Genomic DNA, 15,706 nt, shown 5'->3' with positions numbered 1-15,706 from the left:
TTGGAAACATTGTTTTACTGTCTCCAGTGCTTTTTTTAGGCCTATTCACTTTGACTGGAGGGGTGGGGGTACCCCTCATCCAACACAAGCCCTGCCATCTGACTTCCTCCACACCCACACCTTTCCCCCATCTTAGATTGCTACTGCCTTTAAGGGAACAACGCTGTCCACTTGCAGAATTGACCTCCTGTAGTGGCAGGAGAGAAGGAATCGCGGTATGGCCACTCACATATTGCAAGTAGGCATTCCCTCCTCAGGATTTTAATCTGTGCAACAGGCATAGCTGTCTTAAGAGACTGTGTTCATGCCCACACTCATTTCTCATGTATGCTGTAGAAGTCAGTTTAGAATGGAGAGGAGCTGATATTTGCCAGACCATCCCCACAATCCAATTGTGTTTGCAAATGGAAAGGCATCAGTCCTCAGGTATCAGCAGGTGATGGCTATAGCAACACAGAGGACCTTCAGTGGTGGTGTAAAGGGAGTTTGAGATCCATAGGTGTTGACTCCGTGGGTGCTCTGGGACTGGAGCACCCATGTGGGAAAAAGCCTCCCATATCAGCTCTGCCCCTCCCTCCCCACGTTTCCCACCCGCCATGATCAGCTGTTTCGCAGTGTACAGGAGGCTCTAGGGGGAAGAACGAGGATGCCGTGTGCTCAGGGGAGGGGGCGGGAAGAGGTGGGGCAGGGCCTGGGGCAGAGTGGGAGTGGGGGGTCAAGCACTCGCCGGCACATTGGAAAGTCAGCACCTGTGCTGGGATCTCTGGGATATAGTGGACTCTGGGGTGTTGGAGATGGGGGCAGGAGGTTGTCCAATTATGGGAGAATGTTTAACTCCTCTTCTGCCAGAAACCGATTCTTGAGGACCCGCATGATTGGAGGAGACAGCTGATGCCATATATAATTGAGATGCAAGTGATGCAGCCTGTGGGGCAGTGACTAACTGAAAGGAACTGCTAACACTTGAGCAGGTTTTTAAACTAGAATTAGGGTGGTGGTTTTTCTCAGGCTGAGAGTTGTTTGAGGCAGGGACCATCTCTTCATATTTCTACAGGGCTGTCCACAATCCCATTTGAGAGCTTCTAGGTCCTATTGCAGTACAAATATTAAATAATCTTTTCCAGCCCTACCACAGGCCCCTATGGCAAGTTGCTTTTTGTTTCCATTCCTCCTCACCTGGAACTCAATTTCCATTACTTAAGTCATTTTTAGACGACAGATTAAGTTGAGAGGGAATCTCACCAGAAGCACAAAGGTTAGTAAACAGATGGCAGCCATTTCTGAGCACGTAGGATGCCATGTGGCAAGGACTGAAAGCCTTTGTATATTGAATCATTTGGTTACTAGAATTATTATTAGAAATTAATAGAAATATTAATACTAGAATACAGGCTTAATTTACACTTTAAAACCAAAGTGCTAAATTATTTGTCACCCACTGTGCTCTGAATCTGGGGGGTTCATATATAAAACACCTGAACCAGGGCTGTCCAAGACCTCATTGACTCTTTGCCAAGAGGCCAATGTGCTGATTCTAATTTGCATATTAATTTACATGTTCAATCAAACTAAATGCAAACAACCCCCTAGTGTTGACTTGAGCTTGCATGTTCCTTTATAGAATAGAAAATGCTCATTTGACTTCATCAGTAATAAAAAAAAATAAAAAAAAAACCCTGCTGTTCTGTCACTGCACTGCAGTTCCAGGGAGAAAGGGACTACACTGTGTATTGTCAGGCCACACAAGGAGTGCACACCTACTTTAGAGCTGGCTAGGAATGTAATATGCTGGGGGGTGAGGTAGTATGTAACATCTCCCCTCTTTCAATGTGCCTGCCAAGAGAGAAGTTTGGCATTCTGTACTCTTAGCTGTTGGCATGAAATGGAAGCACGTCTGTGCACACAGTTACTGACATGGGAACTTACACTGGTGGTGTTTACAGAAGCTTTTCTGTTCGTCATAAAGCTGCAGTTGTGAAAATATTGCTCTCCAAATAGGCAATATAGTTGTCCAGTGGACTGAGCATGAAACCGAGAGCCAGGACTCTTCTGAATTTTAGTTCTGGCTGTGACACTGACCAAGTCACTTACGCCCTCTGCTTCATATTTGCTCTGTAAAATGGGGATATGTATTTACTAACCTCCCTTAGCGCTTACAAAGCACCGTTCATTGGAGGATCCTAAAGTGCCTCAAGTAAATATCTCCTTTTTTTACAGATAGGGAAACTGAGGCACACAGGCTCCAGCTTGCATGCAGTGTCATTATCTTAGATTAGAAGCCAGGTTTTCCGACTCAGTAGTGTACTTTGGCCACTAGACAACATTGCTATGCAGGCTTAATAGATGTTTGCACAGTACAGCATTAATGCAAAAATATTGTATATGTGTCAAGTATTTCAGTATGCCATTGAGCTGTGACTACATTGAATTCTTAAGTTTGATTGGAATTTCTAATCAACAGTTTCAAGCAGCTACTTCAGCACTGAAATAAAAGTTCCTGCACTAGGAAAAGAATCTTACTTTGATAAACATTAACATAGATCTCTCTAGTGGGGGCATTTAGGCAGATTTCCCTTCCCTGACCCAGCTAGCCAATGACCATGGTGACTTCTGACAGTTGATGATGAGTAACAGGACTTTCATTGTGGTCTAGATTCAGGCTGGGAGATGGCAAGTGAGGGCATTACAAGCTTTTGCTACTATAATGGCATGAGTGCAGTGGATTAATTAGGAATAATAGGACTTCTCTTGTTGCTTCCAGTAACTGAACTAATTTCTCTATCCCTATCTGTGCATTCTGGTTGCTCTCGTAATCATCCCTGAAATGGGTTTTCACTTGGTTGCACTGTATCAAATGGAAGACCTCTAAAGCACTAAGTGTTAGTTATGGGCAGAGACTTATTTTTTTTCTGCTTTTTCCTTCTAGCTAGTGTTCCATGTGCTACTGCTGTTGAAAAGACATGCCGGACCAGAGCACCCAGAGTGAGGCGCACCTCTTCGCTAGATACCATCCTTGGATCGTACCTCCTAGGACAGTGGCCACGGGATGCTGATGGAGCTTTTGCTTCGTGCATGAATGACAAAGCTACCCAGGTATGGAAGGTACCTTTGCAAGGTCTGAGGTAGCGGCAGGGTTACAGAATGCTGAACTGGGGCTGCATAAACTGATTGCTAAAGAAGGCATCAAGCTTTTGTCTGTTCCGCTGCAACTTTCTAGGAAGACCTTCCCCTCTTACTACTTAGCCTCACTTCACTCTGGTTTGGTGTGGAGTTAGAATTCTCTTGTCCTTGTTTGGAGGCAGATGGCCTCTGGCGCTTTGCTTCAATACTGGCTCGGTGATGGGGTTGTTTTTTGTTTGTTCTTTTTGGTGGCTTGCAGCTCTGGGCCAAATCCTTATATAATACTCATGGGCTCTGTGCCACAGCAAGAAGTCAAGGGTGCTCCCACAGAGGACTTGCTCAGTGCGAGCCACACAGCACTCTGCTGTATAGTGGAAAGGCTCCAGACTTTGAGAAACTCTTAGCAACCCGTAAATATTACTGTATGGCAACAGATACTGGTTCTGCACGTGGAGAGGTGGAAGAATTTAGAAGGATAAAAGCATCCGTTCACTTAACTAGCCATTTATTTAGCACATTAAAGCTGTCTGTTAATGGGAATGTTCATTCTCCAGCAATTTATTACTTACTGGGCTGTTTGCAGGAAATTCTCAATTGGTTTCCAAGTTCCATTGTCCTGTTTAAATGTATTCTCGCCTGTTGTTGTGTCTGCTGCAACAAGCAGTTCAGGAGTTGGAGGGCATTCTGAACAGAAAGGGGAGGAATTCTTTCGCCTTGTACCTTTGGGGGTAGGAGATGAGGGAGAAGGTCTCTTAAAGCATATCGGCACCAGAAAGGAAATTTAACCCTAGTGTTTTAGGATCTGCAACTAAAAGGTTACTTTTTTTAGGCATTTGACCTGCTTTCCGGGCCCTCTTCTCCACAGTATGTTAAATGCTGATATGTTCATTTGACCCCTACTTCCCATGTGGATTTAACTGGTGTGGTCCCTTAAGCAAGTTATGCCAATGAGGTAACAGTACCTTCCATCTGACTGTCTGAAAGCTCTTTGAAATGACACCTCCCAGCACACCTGTGAAACAAGTAATTATCACCACTAGTTTATTGATGGGGAAACTGACAGGGTTATAGCAATTTCCTGGGGGGGAAAACTAAATTAGGCCAGGGCGCTGGTAAAATCCTGGCTCACGCCTGATTTAAACTGGGAAAAATAATTGCATCAGTATCCAGCAAGATCAGCAAGCATAGAATGAATCTTTTCAAATCTGGGATACATCCATTCAAAACTGCAAAAGGAATAGGCTCAGTGTCCAGTGCATAAGAGTTGGTTGTCTGATACAGAATGTGGCATGGCTGAATGGACCTGGACTGCTAGGCTGCACTTCTGGCCACCTGATTGCTTAATACTTCAAGCCTACAACTCTGCATTATTGCTTTCATATAATCGAACGTTTTCAACTTTTGTTTATACAATATTGAAAACTGAAATGAGTCACGAGCAGGTGGAACTTCCTTGAGAAAATATTGAACCAAAATGTATAGACATTCCATTGTTCAGTATTATAATTACATACATTAGTAATATGCCCACTGCAATTTACTTTTCTTTTGTACAGCTCTAAAGTAATCTACTGCCCTACGTAGCCACAATTTGAACAGATAACTAAAACGAAGTGTAATGCGGTGTGCAGTAACAAATCCGTTTTTAAAATAGAAAATGCCTTAAACAGGGACTAACTAGTTTTTCCTAGAGTGGTAAACACGATTTTACCTGCTAAAAAACACCTCTGGTAAATACCATGCCATCCCTGGAAACCGAGACACCTAGGTTGTGACTTGCCTAGGTCACACACTAAACTTGTGGCAGAGCTTAGAATAGAGTCCAAGCTTTGTAACTGCCAGTCCTGTGCGTTATCCATATCATGTTCTTCCACCTGTCGTCCCATTCTAACTTTTACTGAGCTGCAGGATAATCTGTGGTGCTGTTCTGCAATTTACCAGACTGAATTTTTCAGTGTCTTCAGGCACAATGAAGCTGACTCCCTGGAACTTCTGGTGGCCAGTGCATGTTTACACCTTTCTTTAAATAGCTCCTGATCAGCTGTTTTGCAAAACTCTGTAGATCTGCTAGCTTAAGGTGGTGAAGTGAGATGCAGGTGCTGAGTGTGGGGGCGAGGATGGCAGCAATATACATGATTGGAGCTTGTGGTTTCATCTTTCTTGCTGCACAAAGCATTTTGTCCCTTCTCACTCTGAGGGGAAGTGGTTTTTGCCACAGTTAGTACAACAGGTTCTGTAATTTCCTTCTCTGCTGACAGACTTGGCCCTAGAGAGATAGGAGGCACATGCATGCTCAGTCTTCAGGCGTTCCCACTCCTGCAGGGTTCTTTCTTCCTTTTTCGGCCCTGTTCTTCTGATGTGAGCCTTTAAGCAGTGCTAAGTGCTTTGGTGTTAAGGTTCTCTAGCCCTTGGAGTGCAGAGCCCAATGTAGATATCTGGAGCCCACTAAGGTGGTGAGGGACCAAATGCTGCTTTGGAGTATAACACCCCCACACCTACTCTGAGGGTCCAATAGCATTTTACAAACAACTTGGAATAAATGGTCTTGAATATCCTTCTTAGCATTGGTTCATAAGTACATGAAGTGTCCAGTGTTTTAAGAGGCTGAATTACTTTAACCCCAGAGCAGTAGCAGCCCTGGAAACTGCAGTCCAAGCATCCCCATCAATGTCCCTGCTGCTCTGACCATATTGGCGAATGTGGGGTTGGGTCAGCCCCATTCCCATTCAGTCTTTGATCTGGCAGACACTAGTTTGTTTCATGGAAACCACTAAGTAGCAACAAATTTCAGGTGTTGCAAGGAACAGAATTCTTTGCTTATTTGAAGTGGCAACTGGATCCAATCTGCCAGCATAAGAGGACTTCACTTAAGTTTTTGGTCTAGTGACTACCCTTCCTGTCTGCATGCCACATCAGGCAACAGTGGTGCTGCTGCAATCCCAAAGAGGAACCCCTGGGTAAAATCACAAGCTTGTTGGTGGAAAAGCAGCATGCTAAACTGCCAATGGTATGGGTCCTAAGGAGTCCAGCTCAGCCTCTCCTATTCAGTGAAAGTTGGAGCACTACCTGTAAATCAGCTGTATTCAGTTATAAAGCTTAATCTGTCAGAGGAAACGGTGTACCTTTCTGGATAGCTTGTCTTGTCCCTCTGGCTTGGACTGTAACCTTTTAAGCAACTTTCTGTAGAGAGGATTCTGCAGCCTTAGTGACTCAACAGGGCTGTTTTAAACAGCTGCTGTTTTTGCAATGACCTCTCCAGGGAGGTCAGTTGAGTTGCTTGGAGAGAAACTGTTCTCAGGCCTTTGCACCTTCTGGCAGCTTGTCCAGTGAGGGCTGAGGAGGAAATTAACATCAATCCCTCCCACAGAAATGGCAGGGAGGGGAATGACTTGGGATGAGTGGTTTGCGATGAGTTTAAATGTGGTGGTGGGGAAAATGACCGCTGACATATTTGAAAGTGAGGTACCTTGGGACTCCTTTCTGATTTCATGGATGAGATATTGGGAACTTAAGTTCACTGTCCAGTGCAAGGAAATTCACATGCTTCACCTAGCTGGAGATTTGCAAACCGTTTCTTTTGATTGAAATATAGTTGTCTCTTGAAAAACAGTTCTGTAAAATAGTGCTGAGGTTGTTTCCCCAACAAGTTCAAATTTGCTCAGTTTACTGTCAGTCTGGCAGACTCAAATGGGATCTGAATCAAGCCAGATTCTGGCATCACTCATGCATTAGAACCAATACAAGACTCTGGTAGCCAACTTCTGCTTTTGGTTACACGTATGAACTTCCACTCAAGGCTGGACAGGTGTAATGGGGAAGAAAAATCTGGCCTAGCAGTCAGAACGTAACAATTTGCTCTGAGCTGTGCTGACTCTGCTAGGCTAACATGAGTGAAAAGGAAAATACGTACATCACTCCCGTCACCAGATCTGACTGGGTACATGTGGGAGGCAGGAGATGTCGTTTGTACATGCCTGTTTTTTCCTCTGGCTATGCATAGCAGTATTATCATCACTGATATCTGAGCACCTGTCAAAAAAGCCAGTGGCTTGAGTGGTTCTCTCCTTGCCTATCCCAGTGCAGGAAGAGGTAGAGTCAAAGAACCACGAGTTCAAACAAACATTGCTTGATCTCAGAGTATTAACATTCAACTATTTTCTGATCTGTTTTACTATGCATAGTACTGAAACCCAAAACTGTTAATCCAGAGCTGAAGGAAAGACTGGAATATGTGTGGATGCACAGTACTTGTTCACTTTTCTTCCTAGGAGGCCTTATCCCCTGCCTAGAAGACAGTAAATTTGGTGGGTGCAGTCCTAAATAATCTCTCTTCCCTTCAGACTCCAACGTCCTGGCACGAAGTGGAAGTCGGGAAGGCCACTGCCAGTACTCATAAGCGTTCCGCATCTTGGAGTAGCACGGATCACCGCAGAGAGGTAAACAGATCCCCTTCTACAACTTAGCAACCAATAAACCTTATCATTATGGACCATACTTTGTCCATAAAGTGGGGAAAGCGGGTATAACTGAAGCTGAGATATTAAACTCCCATGTGCACTCATTAGCCCTTAGTTTGAGGGCTGCATGGCCTAAGCAAATATTCTTATTGTGTCCATAAATCTTACACGGCAGGTCAGCATGCTCTTCCGACCTCACCCACCCTTTATTTGATAAACTGCAAGTCCCTCCTCTAGCTAGCTTCCATTGTAAGGAGTTTGACTATAGCTCAGTGCATCACTTGCAGAGGGGCCATGCCCATAACACCAACCCTTGGGGTGAGCTCCATTGAGTCGTGGTTCAGAGCTGATGCTGTAAATGGAAGACTAATATTCCTGGACCCCTGGAAAGGGAAAGCTGTCTACACCCTTCTAAAATGGGGGAGTTCACTATTAAACCTTTGGAATAACTTCCTCCCCACCCTCTGAGAAATGTCCAAGGTTTGTTCTAGCTTGACTGAATGTGTCCCTCAGTCTTGTAGGGGGGAACATTGGGGAGGGGATGGTGAATTTTGGTTGTGAGCCCTGTTTTCTTGTCCAGTTCAATATACGCTGAATTTGTTTGCTAGATTGCTAAACTGAAGCAGCAGCTCCAGCGAACTAAGCTAAGTGGCAAAGAGAAGGACCGGAGCTCCCCACTCCAGGGGGATCACGCTGTCCTTGGATCAGTCAGGGTACGTTTCATGGTTCCCCTCCTTCCCAATCTGTTTTGCAGTGTACCCTAATGAGCCTGGGGAGCACAGTCCAGTTCTGCTGCCGGATTACAAATCCAGTTTCCAAGTGGTTCTCAGTTTTGTTTAAATTCTAATATCCAGTGTGGTGGTGGGTTTTTTTTTTTTAAATAAAAACACCCAAACCTTCCCCACGTATCCCTGAAGGCTTTGGACTGCAGTCAATGGGTTTAATATACACACTCTCCTATCAAGGCTTTCCCCAATCAACTGGCTTCCTAGAACATCCTGGCTGAAAATTCAGAGCTGTGGGATAGACACAGCTGTGCTGGGAGATCTGTATGAGTTTGTGTGGGTGCAGTGGACCCCTATGCCTCAGTCTGACTCTGTGTTGTCACAGGACTCACCTCCTGGACTCCCTCCTGCATCTCCTGTTTTGAGGCTCAGCCCCTGCTTACATAGGAGCCTGGAAGGACTAAACCAGGAGCTGGAGGAGGTGTTTGTGAAGGAACAAGGAGATGAGGAGCTTCTCAGGGTGAGTTGTCCGTTCGGGGTAGAATCATAAGTATCAGGCTGGAAGGGACCTCGAAGTCATAAAGTGCAGTCCCCTGTACTAAGGCAGCACCGAGTAAACCTAGACCATCCCTGACAGGGGTTTGTCCAAGCCTCCAACAATGGAGATTCCACAGCCTCTTTGGAAGCCTATTCCAGAGCTTAATTACCCATATAGTTAGAAAGTTTTTCCTAATATCTAACCTAAGTCTCCCTTGCTGGAGATTAAGCCCATTTACTACTTGTTCTGTATTCAGTGGACATAGAGAACAATGGATCAGTCTTCTTTATAACAGCCGTTAACATTTTTGAAGATTTATCAGGTCCCCCATCATCTTTTCTCAATACTAAACAAGCCCAGGTTTTTAACTTTTCCTAATAGATCAGGTTTTCTAAACCTTTTCTCATTTCTGTTGCTCTCCTCTGGACTCGCTCCAATTTGTCCACATCTTTCCTAAAGTGCGGTGCCCGGAATTGGACACGGTACTCCAGCTGAGGCCTCACCAGTGCTGAGCAGGACAATTACCTCTTATATATGACACTCCTGTTAATACACCCCAGAATATTAGCCTTTTTTGCAACTGTCACATTGACTCGTATTCAGTTTGATTCACTGTAACCACACATGCCCCCACAGGTTTTTAGCATTACTACCACCTAGCCCGTAAGTCCCTATTTTGTAGTTGTGCACTTGATTTTTCCTTCCTAAGTGAGGTATTTTGCATTTACCTTTGTTGAATTTCATCTTGTTAAATTCAGACCAGTTCTCCACTTTGTCAAGGTGATTTTGAATTCTAAGCCTGTCCTCCAAAGTGTTTGCAACTCTTCCAAGTTTGTCACCTGCAGATTTTGTAAGCATACTCTTCACTTTATTATCCAAGTCATTAATGAAAATATTTAGTACCAGATGCATGACTGACCCCTGTGGGACCTCATTAGATATGCCCTTCCAGTTTGACTGCAAACCATTAACTACTCTTTTTGAGTATGGTCTTTCAATCAGTTGTGCACCATCTTTTAGTAAGCTCATCTAGAGCACATTTCCCTAGTTCGCTTATGAGAGAGTCACTTGGGACTGTATCAACTAAAATTAAGATACATCATGTCTACAGCTTCTCCCCTATCCACTGGGCCAGTAACCCTGTCAAAGAAGGGAATTTAGGTTGGTTTGGCATGATTTGTGCTTGACAAAGCCATGCTGGCTATTCTTTATAACCTTATTATCCTCTAGGTGCTCACAAACTGATTGTTTAATAATTTGTTTCAGTGTCTTTTCAGGTATCGAAGTTAGGCACACGGCTCTAATTCTGAGTCCTCTTTGGTCCCCTTTTTAAAGATAGGTACTGTATTTGCCCTTCTCCTGCCATCTGGGACCTCACCTGTTTCTTCCATGAGTTCTCAAAGATAATTGCTAATGGTTCTGAGATTGCTTCAGCTAGTTCCTTATGTACCCTAGGATGAATTTCGCCAGGATTCATTGATATGAATACATTATCTAAACATTCTTTAACATGTTCATTCATTCTCTATCTTGACTTGTTCTTTCCCCCTTGTTGTTAATTGTGTTGAGTATCTGGCCACCTTTTTAGTGAAGACTGAAGCAAAACAGGCCGTAAACATCTCAGCCTTCTTAATACCATCAGTTAATAGCGCTTTCCCTGCTAAGTAGAGGACTTGCGCTTCCCTTCATCTTTCTCTTGCTCCTAATGTATTTAAAGAACCTCTTCTTGTTGCCTTTTGTGTCCTTTGGTAGGTGTAACTCATTTTGTGTTTAGCTTTTTCTGATTTTGCCCAAACATACTTGTGCTATTCTTTCATACTCCTCAGCAATTTCTCCATGTTTCCACTTTATGTAGGATTCCTGCTTGATTTTCAGGTAAACAGCTCCTGACAGAGCCATATTGGCCTCTTGCTATTCTCCCTGTCTTTCCTTTGCATCAGGATAGTTTGCAGTTGTGCCTCTAATACTGTCTCCTTGTGAAAATGCCAACTCTACTGAACTCCTTTCTCCCTTCATTTTCTTCCCATGGGACTTTACCTAAAAGTTTCCTCAGTTTGTCTGCCCTTTTTTTTAACAAGCCCATTGTTTATTCTGCTGCTCACACTCCTATCCTTTCCTGGGGATCATGAAATCTATCATTTTGTAATTGTAGATTTTTAAAGATTTAGGCACCTAACTCCGATTGGTTTCAGTTGGAGTTAGGTGCCTAAGTACCTTAAAATCCAACTCTAAGTGACTTTCACATGGTGAGTCTGTGGCCGAGCAGGGAACTGAACCAAGGTCTTTTGAGTCCCAAACCACTGCCCTAACCACTTGTTCGTGGGTTTGTGTTTGTCATTAAAACTATAGGAAGCAACCAAGGAAGTTCTGAAACTCTTACAATTGCTTTGCCAATGGATGTTATGATTATCTGCTCATTTGTCAGCTCTCCACCTTCTTACTTGGGCCCTTTGGGTATGGAACTCCATCCCAGAGCTGAGCCATAAGGCTGCCCCTCTGCTCCACATCCCTCTTCAAACCCACTGCCGCTGTGACACTTAAGAAATCAGCCAGTTAACTACAGTGTTGAGAATATGCACCCTCATTTTAAAAAGCATATTAAATTATGGTAGTGTCCCAAGATCTCAGTCCGAATCAGGGCCTCCTTGTGCATATGTAGAAGAGTCCCTACACAGAGAGCTTTTAATCTAAAGGATTGTGCCTATACCAGTTCTGCATAGTTGCCTGTTCCTCCCCATTTGTATGTTGCTTGTCTAAGATTACATAAACTCTTCAGAGCAAGGGTTGTCTTTGTATTGGGCCAGGCTCTGTCTGTGTCCAGCAAGGCCCTCAGCCTGACTAAAGTATCTGGACATTGCTGCAGCATAAATATTGAATCCTTGCCTAAGGGGGTGTGGCATTAAACTGGCAGGGAGAGGGAATTTGTCTGAAGGCTAGTAGAGAAATGACTCTCTAATTCAGCACCTCCATGTGTTCTGGGTGGGTATATGATCTGCCCCTGCCTGTATAAATCCCAAAGTGCATGGTCTGGAGCAGTAGGATTGCTTCAGTCCACTGAGATCTAAATGCTACTTGTAAGTTCTGCCTGCCTGTGTGAAAGGGGGCTGAGGTTGGGGGTTTCTGTTCATTAAGCTTTCCTCCCTCTAGATTCTGGATGTTCCAGATGGCCACAGGGCACCAGCCCCTCCCCAGAGAGGCTCTGAGGATCTTTTGCTGCTGACTCTGGAACCCAGCAGTAGCAGCTGCAGCAGCCTTTCTCTTTCCCCATCCCCTTCTGTGCCTCTCCGATCTTCTCCACACACCCCTGCAAGAGCAGCTACAGAGGAGCTTTCTTCTGCCCTGGAGGAGCCACTGCCTGACCCCAAGGAGAAAGGTAAATGGCAGTAGCTAGGCTCAGCAATGGCCTTCTCCCAGCATAGGGAGATATGGGAATGTGAAAGGTGGTGTGAACGCATTAACCCTTTAGTGTAGCAACCCAGCTCTCTCCACCTCCAGTGTGGGAGCCCAGAAGTTAAATAGGAGATGGGGAGAGTGGGGTGGGGTGTCTTTGAGTAGGTGCTGGAACAAATTGGAGTTGCAAGGACTCTTATGTGCAGGGTTTTTTTTTCCTCAGTCACTTGGGAATTCTCAACACCAGGCTGACTGAGGATACAAGTTGGTAACTGAATGCAGTTCTGGTGCCAGGACTTTTTAGGACACTACTGTGATCTCAGGGAGCTTATCCTGTGTTGATTTAAAAGGGTTCTGTTGAATTCTTCTAGAATCTTCTCAAAAAAGTCTTCCTTCCCTGCTAGAGGATGGTAGCTCCTCTCCAGTCCTGGCCTTTGCCTCATCTCCTCGACCTAACCACAGCTACATGTTTAAACGGGAGCCTCCTGAGGGATGTGAAAAAGTCCGGGCCTTTGAAGAGGCTTTGTAAGTATGAGAAGGGATGATGTCTTGAGGGAGAGTTTAAATGAGATAGTGCCAACGCTTATGCAGTTTCCCTTGCCTACATTGTACTGCGTAACTGTCCCTCCCCCCTCCTTGCCCCAACTCCAAGGAAATAAACCTCTAAAACAGATTGGAATTGGGGAGCAGCTTCTCTTGGGAAGTATACAGACATTAGATGTGCTGCCCTCTTGTTGGGTGCAGAAGCAACGAACCAGAGTGCTTCTGACACACTGGAGGACTCTTCTGTGAAGATGACTAGTGGTGCCTGCCTTCCCACCACACACACAAGCACTTTGCATACCTAACCAACATGCCCGCTTGGCCCTCAAATAAACCAACTCTGCTTTCCCCAACCCCCAGCAGGATGGAGCTGTTGACCTTACCTGTGCTATTGGCCACCCTTCCTGCTCAGCCTGCTTGTTTGCTCCCATAACCACCCACAGTTCCCTGGAGGTTTGCTCCTGGTCAGCCTGTTTTCCTTCTACTGGTCTCCAGCTCAATGGTTGAGCTGAGAACTGTAGGGAGGGCAAGCAAGAAGAGGCCAATGAGGGTTCCTACCATTGTCAGGGTGACTTGGGTCTCATTCCATCTCAAGTAGGTCTACACTTAAAACGCTGTACCACTGTAGTGCTTCAGTGAAGATGCTACTGCACCGAGAGCTTCTCCTGTCATCATAGCTACTGCCTCTCGTGGAGGTGGATTAACGGTCAATGGCAGACCCCTTTGACGTAGCGCTGTGTACACCAGGGGTTAGGTCAGTATAACTGCGTTGGTCAGGAGTGTGGATTTTTCACACCCCGTGTGGTGCAGTTATACCGATGTACATTTATAGTGTAGACCTGTCCCTAGAGTCTTGGTCTGCCCAGCTGCTCGTAGCCCTCACTCGTTGCTGGCCGAGTGCTTCCTTTGTGTTTCTGAAAGAACTAGAGACTGTTCCCTGCCTGGAAAGTGGCCAGCTTGTGAAGGGTTAAGACAGTAGGAGTCTATGCCCTCCCCACAACAAGCATATACTATTAAAGCTGCAATTGCTTGAACAGCTGTATGCGCTCTGAGGGCTCCATTCCTAACCCATTTCCTTTTGTTTCTCTCCCTCCTCCAGATCCCCCAGCCCTGATCAGAATTTTCTGCCCTCCTGTCCTGATAAGAACAAAGTCCACTTCAACCCAACTGGCTCTGCCTTTTGTCCGGTCAGTCTGGTAAAGCCTCTCTTTCCAAACATGGGCTTCCTGTTCAGAAGCTTCCCTACTACCCCCAGCCCTGTGCCACCAGGCACGTTCACCTCCTGCCAGTCCACTGCCCCAGGCCCATTCCTTGGGTCGCGGAAAGACTCTGCAGCAGATGGCTTTAGTGAGGTCTCTAAATCACCTCCACTGAACTTTGAACACTGGAAGCGCACCCAGACAGAAGAGAGTGTCCTCTTTCATAGCTCTCTTGTGGTCTGAGGCCTTTGGGAGACCCGGCACAGCAAAGCATCTGTGGTTCTTCGGTGCATCTTAAACAGCCTGTGGTGCCTTGAAGTTGGGACTTGAGGGTTAGATGGGCAGCCCTGGGATTGAAAACCACAGCAAGTTTCCTCCAGAATGATGGTGAAAACTGTTAAGTACAATGTGCCACCGGACTCTTTGCTGCTGGAGTGGTTCCTTTCTTCGAGCCCCCCAGTACTTAAAGCACTTTCCTCTCCTGTGTTGAAATGTCATTTTTTTCCTGTATGATTGTTTTGCTGTCAAAGAGCAGCTGGGACACTGCTGCTGGAGAGCAGCATTGTAATTCAAGCTACCTGGCTCTGTAAATGAAATTCCTTGCTGCGGGTATTCAGGGGACAGGGGAGTTTCCTAGCACTTCTCATCCCCACAGTTATCACATGGATTTCCTGCACCCAGAGGGAGGGAGGCCAGTAGCTTGGCTGCCTCCTGGAGAGCTGGTAGAACCTGGCTTAGCTGATTCCAGCTATCTGAATGTATTGGGCAGAATTTGACAATGAATCTGCACTCTATCAAAGGCAGCTTGAGCCACTTAGAACACCCAAAATACAGAAGAGAAAGACGTGAGGGGTTTGGAAGTGAACTGTAGACAGTTCCACTACTGGATATCCGAACCCTTTGAAATAGCCACCTAGAGCTTTCAGGAGCCTCTTGGAATGCCTTGCAGTACAAAGATAGAGAATGCAGATCAGATACCTGCCAGTGCACCTTCAGGGACCTCTGTTTGCAGAAGACCTGTACTCTGGGAAGCTTCTTACATGACAGAGGATGAATAAGGAGAGACGTGCTGCTGTGGAGCTGTCTGCATGGCTTGGTAGGTAGCGGAGGGCCTCTCAGACCCCCACAGCCTTTTTTCAGGGGAAGAAGATGGAAATCTAAGTCTGAGCAGCATACAAAAGGTTTCCACGGAATTGTGGAAGGTTGCTGCTAGTAGAGATGTTACATGCTGCTTTCCAACCGAATGCTGTAGACAACCTGACTGGTTCTGGTATTGTTTGCATGTGCAGGGGTGGAGTTGGGGATCAGAACCATTTTGTCTCACTGCAGAAAAACTTTATGCACAGACATAAGATCATCCTAACTGGGCTGGAGTCTGAGATCTTGCTAGACCTAGCGATGCTTATCCCAGCACAAAGCCTTATAAGGTGAAACTATAACATGGGGAATTCTGATTGTAATGCCTCTTGAAAATGAAAGTATTTGATTTGTGTTCTGTTGCTAAGGCTCTGGGTTGTATTGAAGAAGCCTATTTTCTTGTATCTGATGTAGAAACTCTATTTTCTTCCAAAGACACTATTTTTGCAGCTGTTTGAAGTTTGTATTTTATGTATGTATTGCAAAGCTTAAAGGAGGAATGTTAGCCTTGGAGTTTTTCTTGTCTTGTGTTCAGAGTTTTTTGCAGATCTTGGTGTTGCCAGTAAAAAAAAAAAAATTATTATTATTATTCCAGGT

General features: G+C 45.2%; 1 protein-coding gene across 1 annotated transcript in view; it reads left to right on the top strand.

Annotated features, from left to right (window-relative positions):
* The window catches only part of FAM117A (family with sequence similarity 117 member A), a 30,392-nt gene extending 14,686 nt beyond the window's left edge, over positions 1–15,706 (top strand). The window contains exons 2-8 of the mRNA XM_065422822.1: positions 2,927–3,093; positions 7,461–7,556; positions 8,186–8,290; positions 8,688–8,822; positions 11,988–12,213; positions 12,602–12,755; positions 13,873–15,706. Coding sequence (XP_065278894.1) covers positions 2,927–3,093; positions 7,461–7,556; positions 8,186–8,290; positions 8,688–8,822; positions 11,988–12,213; positions 12,602–12,755; positions 13,873–14,215 — 1,226 coding nt within the window. The 3' untranslated portion in view covers positions 14,216–15,706. The remainder of the gene's footprint in view (positions 1–2,926; positions 3,094–7,460; positions 7,557–8,185; positions 8,291–8,687; positions 8,823–11,987; positions 12,214–12,601; positions 12,756–13,872) is intronic.

The sequence above is a fragment of the Emys orbicularis genome, chromosome 25 (assembly GCF_028017835.1).
Source record: "Emys orbicularis isolate rEmyOrb1 chromosome 25, rEmyOrb1.hap1, whole genome shotgun sequence".
Taxonomy (NCBI): domain Eukaryota; kingdom Metazoa; phylum Chordata; order Testudines; family Emydidae; genus Emys; species Emys orbicularis.
The sequence above is the reverse complement of the archived record's forward strand: the minus strand, read 5'-3'. Positions and strand labels throughout refer to the sequence as shown.